This window comes from Hordeum vulgare, chromosome 1H (assembly GCF_904849725.1).
Source record: "Hordeum vulgare subsp. vulgare chromosome 1H, MorexV3_pseudomolecules_assembly, whole genome shotgun sequence".
Taxonomy (NCBI): domain Eukaryota; kingdom Viridiplantae; phylum Streptophyta; class Magnoliopsida; order Poales; family Poaceae; genus Hordeum; species Hordeum vulgare.
The window spans coordinates 485004518-485019608 of NC_058518.1; the positions used below are offsets into that span (position 1 = coordinate 485004518).

The 15091-nt window shown below is 44.1% G+C and overlaps 2 protein-coding genes across 2 annotated transcripts; one reads left to right on the top strand and one right to left on the bottom strand.

Annotated features, from left to right (window-relative positions):
• The first annotated feature begins 1071 nt into the window (after positions 1–1071).
• LOC123447964 (farnesyl pyrophosphate synthase) lies at positions 1072–4879 on the top strand. The gene is made up of 12 exons (XM_045124716.1): positions 1072–1445; positions 2177–2201; positions 2294–2409; positions 2494–2580; positions 2722–2838; positions 2925–3013; positions 3182–3233; positions 3337–3432; positions 3529–3573; positions 3682–3771; positions 3846–3917; positions 4430–4879. Exons 1-12 carry the CDS (start codon positions 1305–1307, stop codon positions 4556–4558), a joined length of 1059 nt encoding a protein of 352 aa, XP_044980651.1. The 5' UTR covers positions 1072–1304; the 3' UTR covers positions 4559–4879.
• A 469-nt stretch (positions 4880–5348) lies between these two features.
• Positions 5349–14833, bottom strand: LOC123447972 (protein ANTHESIS POMOTING FACTOR 1). Its single transcript, XM_045124728.1, has 9 exons — positions 14537–14833; positions 14344–14444; positions 8238–8411; positions 8048–8147; positions 7811–7927; positions 7594–7731; positions 7391–7472; positions 5786–5835; positions 5349–5719 (listed from the first exon to the last, which is right to left on the bottom strand). Exons 1-9 carry the CDS (start codon positions 14609–14611, stop codon positions 5594–5596), a joined length of 963 nt encoding a protein of 320 aa, XP_044980663.1. The 5' UTR covers positions 14612–14833; the 3' UTR covers positions 5349–5593.
• Positions 14834–15091: the final 258 nt, after the last annotated feature.

A 15091-nucleotide genomic window follows, 5' to 3' on the forward strand; every position in this document is an offset into this window, starting at 1 on the left:
CACCTGTTTGCACACCCCCTCCCACGTGATTAGCAATATGGAAAATATAGCAAACCCGCGGCCCATCGGTTTGCACCCCTTTGCGCGATCCACCACGTTTGCACACCCTCACACGTGATCAACAAAAAAGGTACATAGCAAGCCCGCGGGTCGTCGGTTTGCACCGCTTTGCGTGACCCACCCCGTTTGCACACCCCTTCCCACGCGATCAGCAAAAAAGGAATATGGCAAGCCTAGGGCCGTTGGTTTGCACCCCTCTTCGTGACCCACCCGTTTACACCCCCTTGCGTGACGCTATCAACGCCGGTGATCTAGGCGCGGTGCCTCCATGCTCCACCAACGCGATCCCCGTTGCGTCGCGTGATGATCCTACTCGCGCTTGGCGTTTCCGCACTTTGCGTTTCCACGGCGCAATCGACGGGCAACGTTAGCCTTTCTATGAGACGACACATTGCTTTCCGCCGTATTTTGTTCTCAGTTACCAAAACTTGCTTGGGATTATCGATCCGACGCCACCTAACATTTGTCGAGCATGTCCCCCCTCGATGAACGCGTTAACCTTTTTTATTTACGGAAATACCGCGTTGTTTTCCCTAACATTCCGTCCTTCACCACTGAAGGCCCGAACCGCCGATCCACGGCACCATCTAATAAACCTCTGCAATTCATCATTCACTCATTTCAAAGTTTCAAACACGGTATGTTGAGTTAGTCGTCAGATTTCCCCTTTTATTATTATAGAACAAAAATAAAAAGTTTGTGGCCGGACGGGGGACGGCTGCTAGTGCTAGTCTGCTAGAGGGCAAAGCAAAGGCCAACCGGCTGCGGCTGGCCAGCGACGGAGCGTGGTAGAAACCAGTACGTATAAATTACGCGGATTCGAACCGCAGATCCACGCGTATAACCCCAAATTTCCAGCGCGGCAGCACAGATCCAGATCGCGCACGACAACGGGCTACTGTTGGCGTGCGCGCTTGACACACATCGTCTCCCTCCCCCTCCCCCTCTCTACTACTAGTGCTACTACCCGTAGCAGTATATAATACGGTACTCGCAGAGAGCCGCTGCCAGTGCGCCGAGCTCGACGCCATCGCGATCTCTCTCTATCCAGTCTCCGCCCATCACCCGTCGCCGTCGCAGCCCCTCCCCCCAAAATAGCCCCGCGTCGCACGTAGCCGCCACCCCCAAAACTCCCCCCTCCCCTCCCCGGCGCAGACGTACTGAGGCCACTCTCTCTCTCTCTCTCTCTCTCGGTCGATCTCTCCATCCCCTGTTTCCCCGCTAGCTGCGTCCGAGCCGGGGCAATGGCGGCGGCGGCGGCGGCGAACGGCGGGGGCGGGGACACCAAGGCGGCGTTCGCGCGGATCTACGACGCGCTCAAGGAGGAGCTGCTCAGGGACCCCGCCTTCGACTACACCGAGTCGTCGCACCAGTGGATCGACCGCGTAATGCTCCTCCTCCTCCTCTGCTCTCACTGTCCTCCGCGTTCCTTCCTCCTGCTGGCTCCAGCTCCGTTTTCCTTGCTGGCTTCTGCTGGGGTTTGCCATCATTAGGATTTGACTCGGGCCGGATCAGCTGGCGCGAGATCGGCTCCTTGATGGATGGGTGGGTGGGAGCGCAATCAATTCGACATACTGGTAGTACTAGTAGTAGCAGTAGTGCGTTGGGTTGCTGCGCAAGGCTGAATCAGCAGTTAATTTGGCTCAGTACCAAAGGCTGCATCATATTTAGTAGTAAGTGCAGAAACGAAAATCTCGAGCTCCTGCACGGTTCATAAGTAGAATTAAATGCTTTCCAGTTGCAGCTCATCCGCTGGAAGGCTGTTCTAGGTTAAGACGAAGATGGTGCTCACAAGTTATTGCTAGTATAGTCAAAATCCGAAATACAAAGTGTCAGATACGTAACCGTTTCTGCTAGGTTCAAGTTCTTCGAAGTGGATTATTATACTGTTACATTAAAACAGAGCATGCGTGGTCATTATTTACTTCTATATACGTGGAGATCCACTTCCCTGTCATTAATGTGTAGGTATGGTGTTGGATCTTGCATGATGTTTTTTATTTTTTTATGTTAGTTCTCAGTAAGATACTCCAGAGACTAGATGAAAAATGATCTTCTTATTAGTTCAGTTCTGCTATTTTAACGTACATGCCATTATTTTCCTTTTTTGGAGCAGATGCTGGACTACAATGTACTGGGAGGTGAGGAGATGAATTCGAGCTAAAGGTTTTCTTCTCAAGTAGTACTACAAGAAGCTACCGCGTTTCTAATCCGTTGTTGTTGCTAATGATAGGAAAATGCAACCGTGGGCTCTCCGTGGTCGATAGCTATAAGCTGTTGAAAGGTGTGGATGCTCTTACTGAGGAGGAGATGTTTCTTGCCTCCACTCTCGGTTGGTGCATTGAATGGGTAATTCCTCGTCTCTCAGTGTTGCTCTGGTGAATTTGAAGCAACCAAAATCACCCCCCTTAAGACTTGCTGCTGTCTGTGTAGCTTCAAGCCTTCTTTCTTGTGCTCGACGATATCATGGACGACTCCCACACTCGACGTGGGCAGCCTTGTTGGTTTAGGGTGCCTCAGGTTTGTGAAAACTAAATTGGCCTTTCCAGCTACAGTGCTCAAAAAACTCATTTGTTTTTTGTTCAAGAACATTCTGTAGTCCCTTCTTTCCAATGTTACAAATAAACTTATCCCTAGCGCTGCCCTTTTCTGATAAACTAGGTTGGCTTCATTGCTGTAAATGATGGGATCCTCCTTCGCAACCATATTTCGAGAATGCTTCGGCTTCACTTTAAGAAGAAGCCTTACTATGCCGATCTCCTTGATTTATTCAACGAGGTAAGTAAATATTATGCTGAGGAAACATGTGCAGTCTGAACTTGTGGATCATTACAGGTGGTGATTACCTTGTCATGTTTTACCAGGTTGAGTTCAAGACAGCTTCTGGTCAAATGCTGGACCTTATTACAACCCACGAGGGAGAAAAAGATCTAACGAAATATAACATTGGAGTGTAAGTTAATGTTGTGACAACTCTGACATAAAAGTTCTTTAGCATGCTTCATCACACATAAATTTAGGAGCATAAGTCTTCTTTTGTTGTCTGATATTTCTTGTTAATAATCAGTATGTGATAATACCCTTTGTTTATTGTTAATATGAACCTCCGATATTTTTGCAGTCACCGCCGAATTGTTCAATTCAAGACAGCCTACTATTCATTTTATTTGCCGGTAATACGAACATCATATATTCTCTTTTATCTTCTATGTACACATATCTGTTTTGGCAATTGATACTGGATTCAACTGGTACTGATATGCTGCTTTATGAAAGGTTGCATGTGCGCTGCTACTCTCAGGTGAAAACTTGGAGAACTACGGTGCTGTAGAGAACATACTTGTTGAGATGGGAACTTACTTCCAAGTTCAGGTAACTCCTACTTTTGCTACACATTTATGATATGAATCTTTTGGGTTGCGACCACCATTAGTCCACTTAGCATTAATATACATTTTCTTATTACAGGATGATTATCTAGATTGTTATGGTGATCCCGAATTTATTGGCAAGGTTAGTGTATTACTGCATGTGCCTGTTTCAAAATGAATGACAATTGTTATATTGTTGATATGTTCTATTTAGCTCTTGCAATTTGATCAATGTTGAGTCTTACAATAGATTGGCACCGACATTGAAGATTACAAGTGCTCCTGGCTAGTTGTCCAAGCTCTTGAGCGTGCTGACGAGAGCCAAAAGAGCATTCTATTTGTAAGTCACCTGTGCACTACTTTGCCCTTTGGAAAAATATGGAGGCTGTTACTGAACAGTTGATGCTCCTACAGGAAAACTATGGAAAGAAAGATCCAGCATGTGTGGCAAAAGTGAAGGATCTCTACAAAGAACTTAACCTTGAGGTTTGTCTTAACTCTTAATCCGCTTGTATATTTATATGTGGACTGTAATGGCTTTAGTGTAGGACTATGAATCAGAATATGACGCATCAATCCATCTCATTCACTTAACCATGTTTAGTTTTGATCAACATGCACAAAGGAAATGTTTTACTGAATATTCATCAAAGTAACATTTTCCCACTTATCTTTGAAAACCAAAACTTCATTTGATGGGCCTTCACTCCTCATGCACTCCCTATGAACAATTATTTACTATAGTATGCTTAAACTGGTCTAAAATGATGACCGGAAAACTCATTGCTGGACCTGTCAAAATAGTCTACTTGTGTCTTATAATAAAGCTACTGAATTCTCATAGTCAACAAAATACGAGGTAATTGTCCACTGATGAAAACTTTTTGCTGGAGCGGTCAAAATAATGCTGTGTCTCATATAATAAGAGCTACTGGCATTCTCACACTCAGCAAAATATGGCATTGTCTAACCACCGGTTTGACTATTATTTATTGCAGGGGTTATTTCATGAGTATGAGAGCGAGAGCTACAAGAAGCTGATCACTGATATCGAAGCCCAGCCAAGCATTGCTGTTCAGAAGGTTCTGAAGTCCTTCTTGCACAAGATCTACAAGAGGCAGAAGTAGGGTTGCCTCTTCGACAGGAGATCTGTTCCGTCGTTGCATGTTTGATAGATGCATAGGGTGTTGAATCATGGTTTAGTGCTTCATGTTGTATGTCGCGCCTTGCTGCCCCCAATAATAATGATGCAAGGCGCTATTCCGGGTTTGATGGACCGCTTTGGTGTAGACTGATGGTTCTGTAATTTGCACCCTACCCTGTCGTTTGGTCTTTTCTTGTATTGTTGCATTAGAGGAGTTAGCAGGTGTATTCCCATGGTAGTTCTTCAAGTTACTGTTAAGGAAAATCATCAATGCTAAAATAGACATGAAATCAGGTGGATGTAAGATGAATTTGTGCTCTTTTTTTTTACATGTAGCTGAATGCTTGGGATTACCCCCAAACCTCCTCCAAGATACTGCAAATTTCTAGAGGTGAAGCTGCCATAGCTGTTCTGGTATCATTTAACTGTTTTACAGTTAGCATACCAACGCCGTTTAAAAGTCATCTAGCAGTGGTTTAAGTCAATGGCTTTTCTAAGAATAAAACCAGCAGTGGTTTAATTCATTGGCTTTTCTAAGAATAACAAAGCGACACGAAGGATCAGGTTCTCACGTAATGATAATGTCAACAAATGGAAGAGAAGGTAATGCCCTCGTCATCTTGTGGTGATAAAGGAATCAGGAATCTGAGAGCTTTAGCAATATAAGAAGGGCAGCTTATAATATCCTAAGCAAAAGTGTACCCTGTTCTAGCAACAAAAGAATATAGAACAAGTTCCCGATTCTCCAAGACAAATCCACTAGGATTAGCACAGAAGAAGAATTTGGGGCCGATTTTTATGTACGGCGATAGAAACACAGGAGTATTATATGGTACATAAGAAATAAAGGGAGCACTTCAATATATTCTACAGGGAACCAACATCGGTGTTTCCACATATGGTAATAAAGCAAGTGATACTTCATACGTACATGATACCTGTCCTGTCAAGGAAAGAACATGCTACAACCCTTTTGTTAAGTTAGTGTATTCCACGTTCCATATTCCTTTTCAGGGACCTAACTCGAACTGGATTCGTTGGGAATCCAGAAAGTCAGTGCGGTTGATGCTGTTGCGAACATTGCTCGACGAGGGGCCCATTTCAAAGCAGTGATAGGACCAATATGAGTGTTCCAACAGGCAATCTGCAACAGGAAAAGAAACTAAGCCAACCGAACACACGCTATGTTCAACGTTTAAGACAGAGGTACCTCCTGTACTGTATTGATGTTCCAAGCATGCAAGGTACCATCACCAGATCCTGCAACATCAATGTGTATGTTAGAGCAAGTCTAGTAGAGCCCTCAAATCCTCAAACCCTTAAAAATAACCGCTATTTACAGTTTTCGTCGAAAAAAAACGATAGACTAGAACCCCTAAACCCTCAAACCCGTAAAAAAAATTAGAGGTCCAACCCTCAAACTGTTTCTCAACCTGTAGAAGTGAGAGTTGGGAGGAAAAACTCCCCCCAACCCGCACTCCTGTTCCACCCTCGCGCGGAAGAGATTTCATCCCGCCTTCCGGCTCCTGCCGCCGCCTCCTCCCGCCGCCTCGCCGCCATGGAGGCCTCCCCGCCGCCGTGCCCGCCCCGCCTGCCCCCGCCCCCGGCCTGCACCCGACCGTGGCCGACGTGGTGGCGGCGACCCACGTCGAGGCCAAGCGGCGGCGGGCGGGCCTCGCACCACCTCCTCCCGCCTCCCCGGCTCCCGCCCCGGCCCCCGGCCCCACCCCGGCGCCCGCCCCCGACGCCGCACCCGCCCCAAGAAGAGCCGGCCGGAGGATGATCAAGCTGAAAGAGGCAAAGGTATGGAAAGAACTCATGGTGGAAGAGAAGGAGCACATGATGATGTCCAAGAAGGACATGGATCAAGAACAATTGCAATGGTGGAAGGACTACAAGGAGGACATCGCGGAGAGGAAGAGGATATTCCGTGGTGCGTCCTCTACTCTTCAAGGTGACACTCCGATGAGTGGTGGTGGCGATGGCAGTGTGGAAGACTCCACCACCGGCGACAATGGAGGTGCTTGATGGACGTGGAAGTGGTCTAGGAAATGGCGCCAAATGCAACTTTTTGGTGATGGTGCAGATGAGAGGGGGAAGATGATGATTGTGTGATGTAAAAACTATTAAACCATGCATCAATGATCTTTATTTCCGTGTTTGTTTGAAGGTTTATTGTGTTTTTCTAGTGAAAATTGTGATATGCCAAATGACATTTTTAAGGGTTGGGGTTGGGGCAAAGACTAGAACCCTCAAACCCAACCCTTATAACGGAATAATTTTCCGTTATAAGGGTTGGGTTTGAGGGTTCTAGTCTTTGCCCCTGTTTTTCAACCCTTAAAAGTGTCAAAAATGACCAATTCTCAACCCTTAAAACTGGTTTTAGATTTAAGGGTTCTACTAGACATGCTCTTATTTTCAGCAACAGCTTTTGCCAGGCCATCTGCTCAGTGATTTTTTTTAAAGCATTCTAGCAAATTTGAAATTTCCAAGTTTCACTTTCAGCAATAGTGCTCCAGAATTGAGAATGGGAAGCATGCCACCATTATCAGAAGTATTATCATCGCTATGATATTTTAACTTTTTATTGGGCATGAAAGCAGTATAAAACAGTTACACACAAGTTGAAGGTGAAAAATACATTGATGAATCTTATAAGCTCTCTTTCCAAATTAAAGGCGAAAAGTAGAGAAGGGCGAGACTAGAGATGAAATTACATGCTGAGGCTTAATTACAAATCAACATGTGGGTAAGTTTAGAGGTAGTATGCATCAGGATATCCTAAGGAAGATGCACGAAAAAACCCGAATAATACCTGAAATTACATATTGACCATCTGGAGTGAAAGCTGCTTCAGTTGCTATGTTGCGAGATGGCTCCAAACTGAAGCCACACTTCTGCAAAATAACAGACAAAGATGAGTTAATATGGTATGTTGTTCATGATAAGATATAGGAAAATATGCACTTTACAGCTCGATATCTGAAGCAAAATTCTGCAATTATAGCACTAACTGACCTTCTCCCCTCCATATGCATCCAGGACATATATATGGTTGTTAGTTGTAGTCAAAAGCACAGACTTGCCATCGTTGCTGAATTTAATGTCAGACACTTCAGCCGTATCTCCACCGACCAAGAAAGTGTCAAATGGACCCTGAAAGTGGTTTGTTTCACAAGATGAGAATTTCACATACTTTCCAGATATATGACTTCCATTCAAGTTCAATACAGACCTTGTCATAGGACCGAGAATCGAACAGCTTAATAGCACCTCCCTCCATTGCTACAGCAAAAACAAGTCCCTGCTGATCATATGCAACAGAAGGCCTACCACGCAGACGTAGTATACCCTGAATGCTAAACGTGTAAGCATAAAAAGCACTCAGAGGATAAATGGTAGTACTTATCAGCTAAATATAAAATATGCATATTTAAGTTATTTGTGATCTTAACAGATTCTGTGGCCAAACCTGACAAGCATTTACACGAAGATCCCATATTCTCACACTGTGATCAAGTGACCCCGACATAAAGCTATCATTGACAGGTGACATACAGAGTGAAACCACCCTGAAATGATAATAGAAAAGAATGCAGGCCTCAGCATCTGACCCTTGAAATAGTTGGTACAAACAAGAATCCAAGGAAATTTTGTTGAACCTGTCTTTGTGTCCTTTGAAATATCTCAAGCAACGGTTGTCATACAATGACAGGTAACGAAGTGATTCTCCTGACTCCACATTGTATCTTGATGAACATAATATGGAACTCGGATGATGAGTAAAACTGACACGGTCAGCACCATGTTTCTTATGATAAGTTGTCTTCGACAACCTAAAAAACAGTCCAAGTTCTAGCATTCGTCACTAATAGTCAATAACTCAACTGCATGAAACAAAGCAAGATGCCGGTCTCATGCAGGGTCGGATACGTTAAATCTGACAAAGAAAAACAAACGACTAGTAGGAAAAAAATTAAGACCATGGCATACTGCAGCATAACCATGAAGAAATACTGCCAGTACAAACAACATTAAATCATCTAAATGGACCGTACTGACCAGCATGCTGATGGAATTGATCTACGGCCTACTGGGCTGGAAGGATAACATAACATAAAGGGGAGGGGCCACGAAACAACCTTCGTGCCCTTCAGCAAACTAACGCACCCTGATCAGGGGTGACCATAACCAATGTGGTTTTGGTCCCCTGATCCATATAAAAGGAGGGGTGCAGCCGACCACCTATGTCTGACCGGTTCACATACAGTTTTCTGCTGCTCACCACATCCTAAACCCCTAAATCGATCTAGGGGAGGCGCTGCAGCAACAGGAAGGTCATCTCCGACAGCACCAGTAACAGGACAGTCTCAGCACGGGTATCCACCACCGACATCTTCACCCTTGTGTCACACCTGCATCGAGCAGGCACGGGACCCATTGGCAGTAAGTTCCTAATCATCTCTCTGTTCAATCATGTTTAGGTGATCCAATTTCTAGGCCTAACGATCTTATCACGTAATCATAAAGAATTATGTCTAAAATTGGTATCAGAGTGTTCCATTTCTCCTTCAAAATGTGGCCCAAACGGCGGTGTCCACAATTTCAAAGAGTTACTAATGTCTTCCCATTTCTTCTCGTCTTTGCATTCATCACTCACATGCATGACAAAATCGTTAACCAATAACATGTATAATTTCGCCTCGTCTGACACCGAGGCCAACATTTTTACTACGCTTATTTAAAACAAATTGTTTGTTGTCAAACATGCATTCATACATGTTATCATCCAAGCAAGAAACAAAAACTAAATTCCTACTTACGGTATATACATAAAGACCATTATTTGATTGAAGCTTAGAGCTGGTGTGAAGCTCCAATGCGAGAGATCCCGCAGTTTCAACATCGACTTGAAATCCATTAGTTCCCTTAAGTTTTCTTGCCCCTTGAGTTTTAATTTGTGTCGTAACGAATCCATACAAGGAGTTAGCAACATGAGCAGCTGCATCTGAATCAATCCACCATGACATTCGAGAGTAATCAACATAAAGTGCTCCATCAACAAAAGTGATTTAATCAATATCTTTTTTGTTGAGCCATTTGAGAAAGCCTAGACAATCCCGCTTAACATGTCATGGGTGTTTGCAAAAGTTACAAAGTCTCTCTCCATCAGCATTCATAGCATTAACATTAGAGAGGGTTGGAGGAGCAGAACGAAGGCAAAGAAAAGGACCATGTTTTCCATGTTGACTCTACGAAGAGAGAGCATGAAGCCAGGCCAATCATAAGCCCGCCAAAAAGCAATTCATCAAAAAGATAAGCCAAAGCTAAGGGTCTTAAAGAGGCAAGTTGCTCTCGTTTGGCTCCTCTAGCTCCCTCTAATGTTAATGCTATAAATGCTATTGGAGAGACTTTGCAACTTCTGCAAACACCCAAAACATGTTAAGAAACGGTATTGATGAAATCACTTTTGATGATGAATCACTTTATGTTGATTTCTCTCAAATGTCATGGTGGATTGATTCAGGTGCAACTGCTAATGTTGCTAACTCCATGCGGGGACTCATTATGATCAAAATTACAACTCAAGGAACAAGAAGACTTCAGGTAGGTAATGAAATTGAAGTCGGTGCTGAAGTTATGGGATTTCTTACGTTAGAGCTACACACTAACTACAGTCTTCGATTAAATAATGGTCTTTATGTACCTACCCTAAGCAAGAATTTAGTTCCCATTTCCTGTTGGATGATGACATGTATGAATGAATGTCTGGCAACGAAAAAAAAAGGTAATAAAAAATGTTGCCCTCGGTGTCAAACGAGGCAAATTATACATGTTATTTCTTAATGATTTTGTTATGCATGCATGTCATGAATGGAAGATGAGAAGAAATGGAAAGGTGTTAGTAACTCTTCAAAACTGTGGCACCATCGTCCATCGTTCTGAGCCACATATCAAGGGGGAATGGAACGCTCTGATACCAATGTTAGACACAACTCTTTAGGATTGCGTGATAGAACTGTTTGGCCTAGACATTAGAACACCCAAACATTATTAAACATAGAGGTAGATTAGGAACTTACTACCAAGTTCCTAGCTGCTAATGGATACATTGCTCATTATTTAATGTCTGTTGAACCCCAGCAAAATGCGTTGTTGAGCGTCGCAACTCGCACCCTTAAGGATATGGTGCGAACCATGCTTAGTCGTTCAAGATTACCAGCTAGTCTTTGGATGGAGGCATTAAAGACAGCCAAACGTGTGCTAAATCTAGTTCGAACTAAGTCAGCACCGGACACACCTTATGAGATCTGGACGAGAAAGAAACCAAGCTTGAATTGCTTGTCTGTCTGTGTGTGAAGGGGGGGGGGCTTGGTGAAGCTAAAGTATCAATCCACAAATTTAAAAGTTAAACCCAAAGACAAATAGTTATTTTTTCATTGGGTACGCTCATAGAAGGGATATTGTTTTTATTGCCCATGTCACAAACCACCAATTTTGTGGAGACCAGGCAAGCGGTGTTTTTGAGGATAATGGAGTCGGTAAGGTTAGGGCAATTGATCTTGAGGAGAAGCGGGTGTATGTTCTCTACCCGATTATCCAAGAGAATTGTGTCCCTATGCCTAATATGCATGACACCTACTAGTGATCCAAACCTGATGTGGATCCTCGGTACAATGAAGAGCCGCAACCTAATGAAGGTCCTCGGCATGATGAGGATTCTCAATCTACTGATGATCCTCAACCCAATGTGAATCTCATCTTCCTTCCCATGAAAGAAGAAATGCACTCCCTCTGTACCTAAATAATTATTTTGTACCTCAACTACAATTATTTTGTACCTAAATAATTGTAGTTGGGAAGACTAGTTCTTCCCAACTGCAATTATTTTGTACAGAGGGAGTACCACGTAATGAGAGTGTGAGAAGATCACAACTAGAAAGGAAAGGAACCGTCCCAAGTGACTTTGTCACTTACATGAGTGAGGATGTAGATGACATAGGGAAGGTAGAATATATGGTCTCATATAAGGAAGCCACTAAAAGTGAAAACTCATCCAAATGGTTGATTGCCATGGAAGACGAGATGAAGTTTATGAGCTTAAATGATGTTTGGGACTTGGTACAAGTTACTGATGGAGCCAAAAGGGTAAGCTGCAAATGGGTCTACAAAACCAAATATGATACCAGAGGGGATGTCGAAAGATTCGAACTTCAAAGCAAGAGTTGTAGGAAAAGGTTTCACACAAAGAGAAGGGATCGATTATAATGAAACCTTCTCACATGTGTCATCTAAAGATTCTTTCAGAATTGTCATGGTATTTGCAGCTCATTATAATTTAGAGCTTACATCAAATGGATGTCAAGACATCATTTTTGAACGACGACTTGAACGAAGATGTGTACATGACATGACCGGAAGGCTTTGTCGTAGAAGGAAAAGAACACATGGCATGCCATTTAAAGAAATCCATTTATGGCTGGAAGCAAACTTCTTGGTACCTCAAGTTCGATAAGATTATTAGAACTTCTGGTTTTAAAGAAAATGAAGTGGACATCTACATATATGTTAAATTCAATGTTCCAAATATCGGCAAGTTAATCGGCATCTCGGTTAGTTAATCGCTATTCAGACCCCTCCTGATATGAAAAGGCCCTATTTGCATCATTAACTGGTAGGGGCAGTTTATCAGTCTAACAAACCGCACTTCTTTGGCCCAGACAGCATCAAGCTAAACTTCTCTCCTCTGTTATGTACTACACTCCTACTGCTGCTATTCTGCACTTGTGTTGTTGCTGCTGTTGTGCCCTCCTTTGGAACACTGGTGTTGTTGCTGTTGCTGCTATTGTGTTGAATACCGTACCAGTTAAAGTCAGTTAATAGGGACCTAGTTAACCGATTAAGCCTAGGATATATAGATATGGCCATGGTTAACCTACCAATAAATGGGTTGCCGATATATTCAGCTACTAGTGTGATTCGCCGATTTATTCATATTCAGCACCCTACCGATATGGTACAAGTCACCGATATCCTAAGCAATGATTACATTTGAAGGCACTAGGTTCACAAGTTTAGTCCTATATGTGGATGACATTCTATTGGCTTGCAGCCATAAGGACATGCTGCATGAGACCAAGAGACTTCTGTCTTCCAATTTTGATATGAAGGATCTCGGTGAAGCCTCATATGTTCTTGGCATCGAGATTCATCGGGATAGGTCAAAAGGAACATTAGGGCTATCTCAAAAGGCATACTTTGAGAAAGTACTAAAGAAATACAATATGCATAAGTGCTCTCCCTCACATGCCCCCATAGTCAAGGTGATAAGTTGGGGACATTCCAATGTCGAAGGAACCAAAATGAAACTGGTCAGATGAAGTCGGTTCCTTATGCTTCAACTGTCGGAAGCATCATGTATGATCAAGTTTGCATGCATCCTGACATGGCTTTTGTAACCAGGATGCTTGGCAGATTCCAATCTAATCCAGGACCGGACCACTGGAAGACCATAAAAAGTATTGTGTTACATGCAAGGCACTAAAGGTTTCATGCTTACGTATAGAAGGTCTGATAACGTGGAAGTTGATGGTTATTCAGACACTGATTTTGCCGGGTGCGTGGATAGTAAGAAATCCACATCAACTTATATATTCACTCTCACCGGAGGAGCCATATCGTAGAAAAGCTACAAGCAAATATGAAATGCCTTATCTATGATGCAGGCAGAATTCATAGCATGTTATGAGGCCATTGGGCAGGCTGTATGACTAAAGAATTTTATTCCCGGACTTAAAGTGATGGACAACACTTCTAAACCACTAACATTGTACTGCGATAATGAACCCACAGTTTTCTATATGAGTAACAACAAGTCAAGTGTTGCTGTCAATCACATTGACATACAATATCATGTTGTGAAAGATATAATCCATGATCAAACTATTAATGTTAAGCATATCAATACAACAAATATGCTTGCGGATCCGCTCACTAAAGGCTTAACACCCAATACTTTTCCTGAGCATGTAGCTGACATGGGATTATTCGGAAGCCTTCTGATCCTTATTTTTAGGGATTTTTTTTAGGGAGAAAGCCTTCTGGTCCTGGAATTATGGGACCATTAACCTTCTTTTCATTTTAAAATAGGATGCGTGCTACAAGTATTGAGGTTCAACGACATTCATTGGTTGTTGTAACACCTTCCTTTCGTATATTATACCTATGGAAAATGTGCAGAAGTTATTGAGCCTAACGATCAAGGAGGGAAATGTTGGAATTGATCACGGCCCACTGGGATGGAAGGATAACATAACGTAAAGGGGCGGAGCCCTACGTTTGTGCCCCTACAGATCTAACTCTCTGTTTAATCATAATTTGGTGATCTAATGTGTAGGCCTAAAGATCCTATCACGTAATCCTACAGAATTATGTCTAACACACAGTTAGGGGTTTGCACCACAAATAGCCAATGGCCTAATGCTGTTGTACTCCTGCTTGTGAAGCAAATCACCATGAAATTGATTAACATAATCATAGAAGCATCACTGCAAGATAGCACTAAGATCAAAGTAGCACATTACCAGCATCCCCAAACAGCAGAACCCACCACTGACACTCACATCTATAGGCCAGCAATCAAAAATGCAGTAGATCCCAGACACTTCCCATCACACATGCTGTAACCTCTCTTCTCTAGCACACCGAGGTTCAGTTAACACAGAAGAGAGCAGATGTAAACCCAAGCGGGGGACCCGGCGGACTCACGCGGCGCTGGTGGTGTTGTAGAGGCGAATGGAGTCGTCCTCGCTGGAGGTGACGAGGAGATCCTCCTTGCGGTGGAAATCGAGGCAGCTTATCTTCCCAGCCTGCCGACCGATTTCGCCGCGACAGATTAGCGTGGGCAGAAGGAACAAACAGGGAGGGAGGGGGGCTGGGGGGGTCAGGCAATGGAGCTCACGTAGTCGGTGAAGACCGCGCCGATGGCCATGCCGCGGACGATGCCGTCGTCCAGCTGCGACAGCGTGGCCGTCATCCTCCGCGCCGCCGCCGCCGCCGCCCGCCCGCCTTTCGGATCTCGTGTTCCGGGTGATAGATTTTCGGTGGAGCTGGCCTGTCGCCGGTGACGTTGGGAGTGGTGGGGATTGGCGCGGCGCCTGGGAGAGGAGACGGAGGGGAGGGAGATGAGGGCCGCGCGGCGTGGGAGCTCCAAGGAAGAAGAGAACTCTCTCTCGTCGGGGAGAAGAAGGGCCTGATGGGCCGGCCGGTCTAGCCGAGCCGAAACGAAATACGCACAACAAGTCGAACGACCTCGCTAGGGCGGCAATGAGTTTTTTTTTTCCTAACGAAAAACCCTAGGGTTTCGTTACTGTCGGAATCTTTACTTTCTCGCTTCTGTGTTGGCCGTGTGGCGATTTCTGAATCTCGGGCTGATTAAGGGGGGTCCTGGTGATCCCACCCGGCCTTGGGCGAAGGTTTCCGAGATCGGTGTGTGACGACGAGATTGGATATGCTG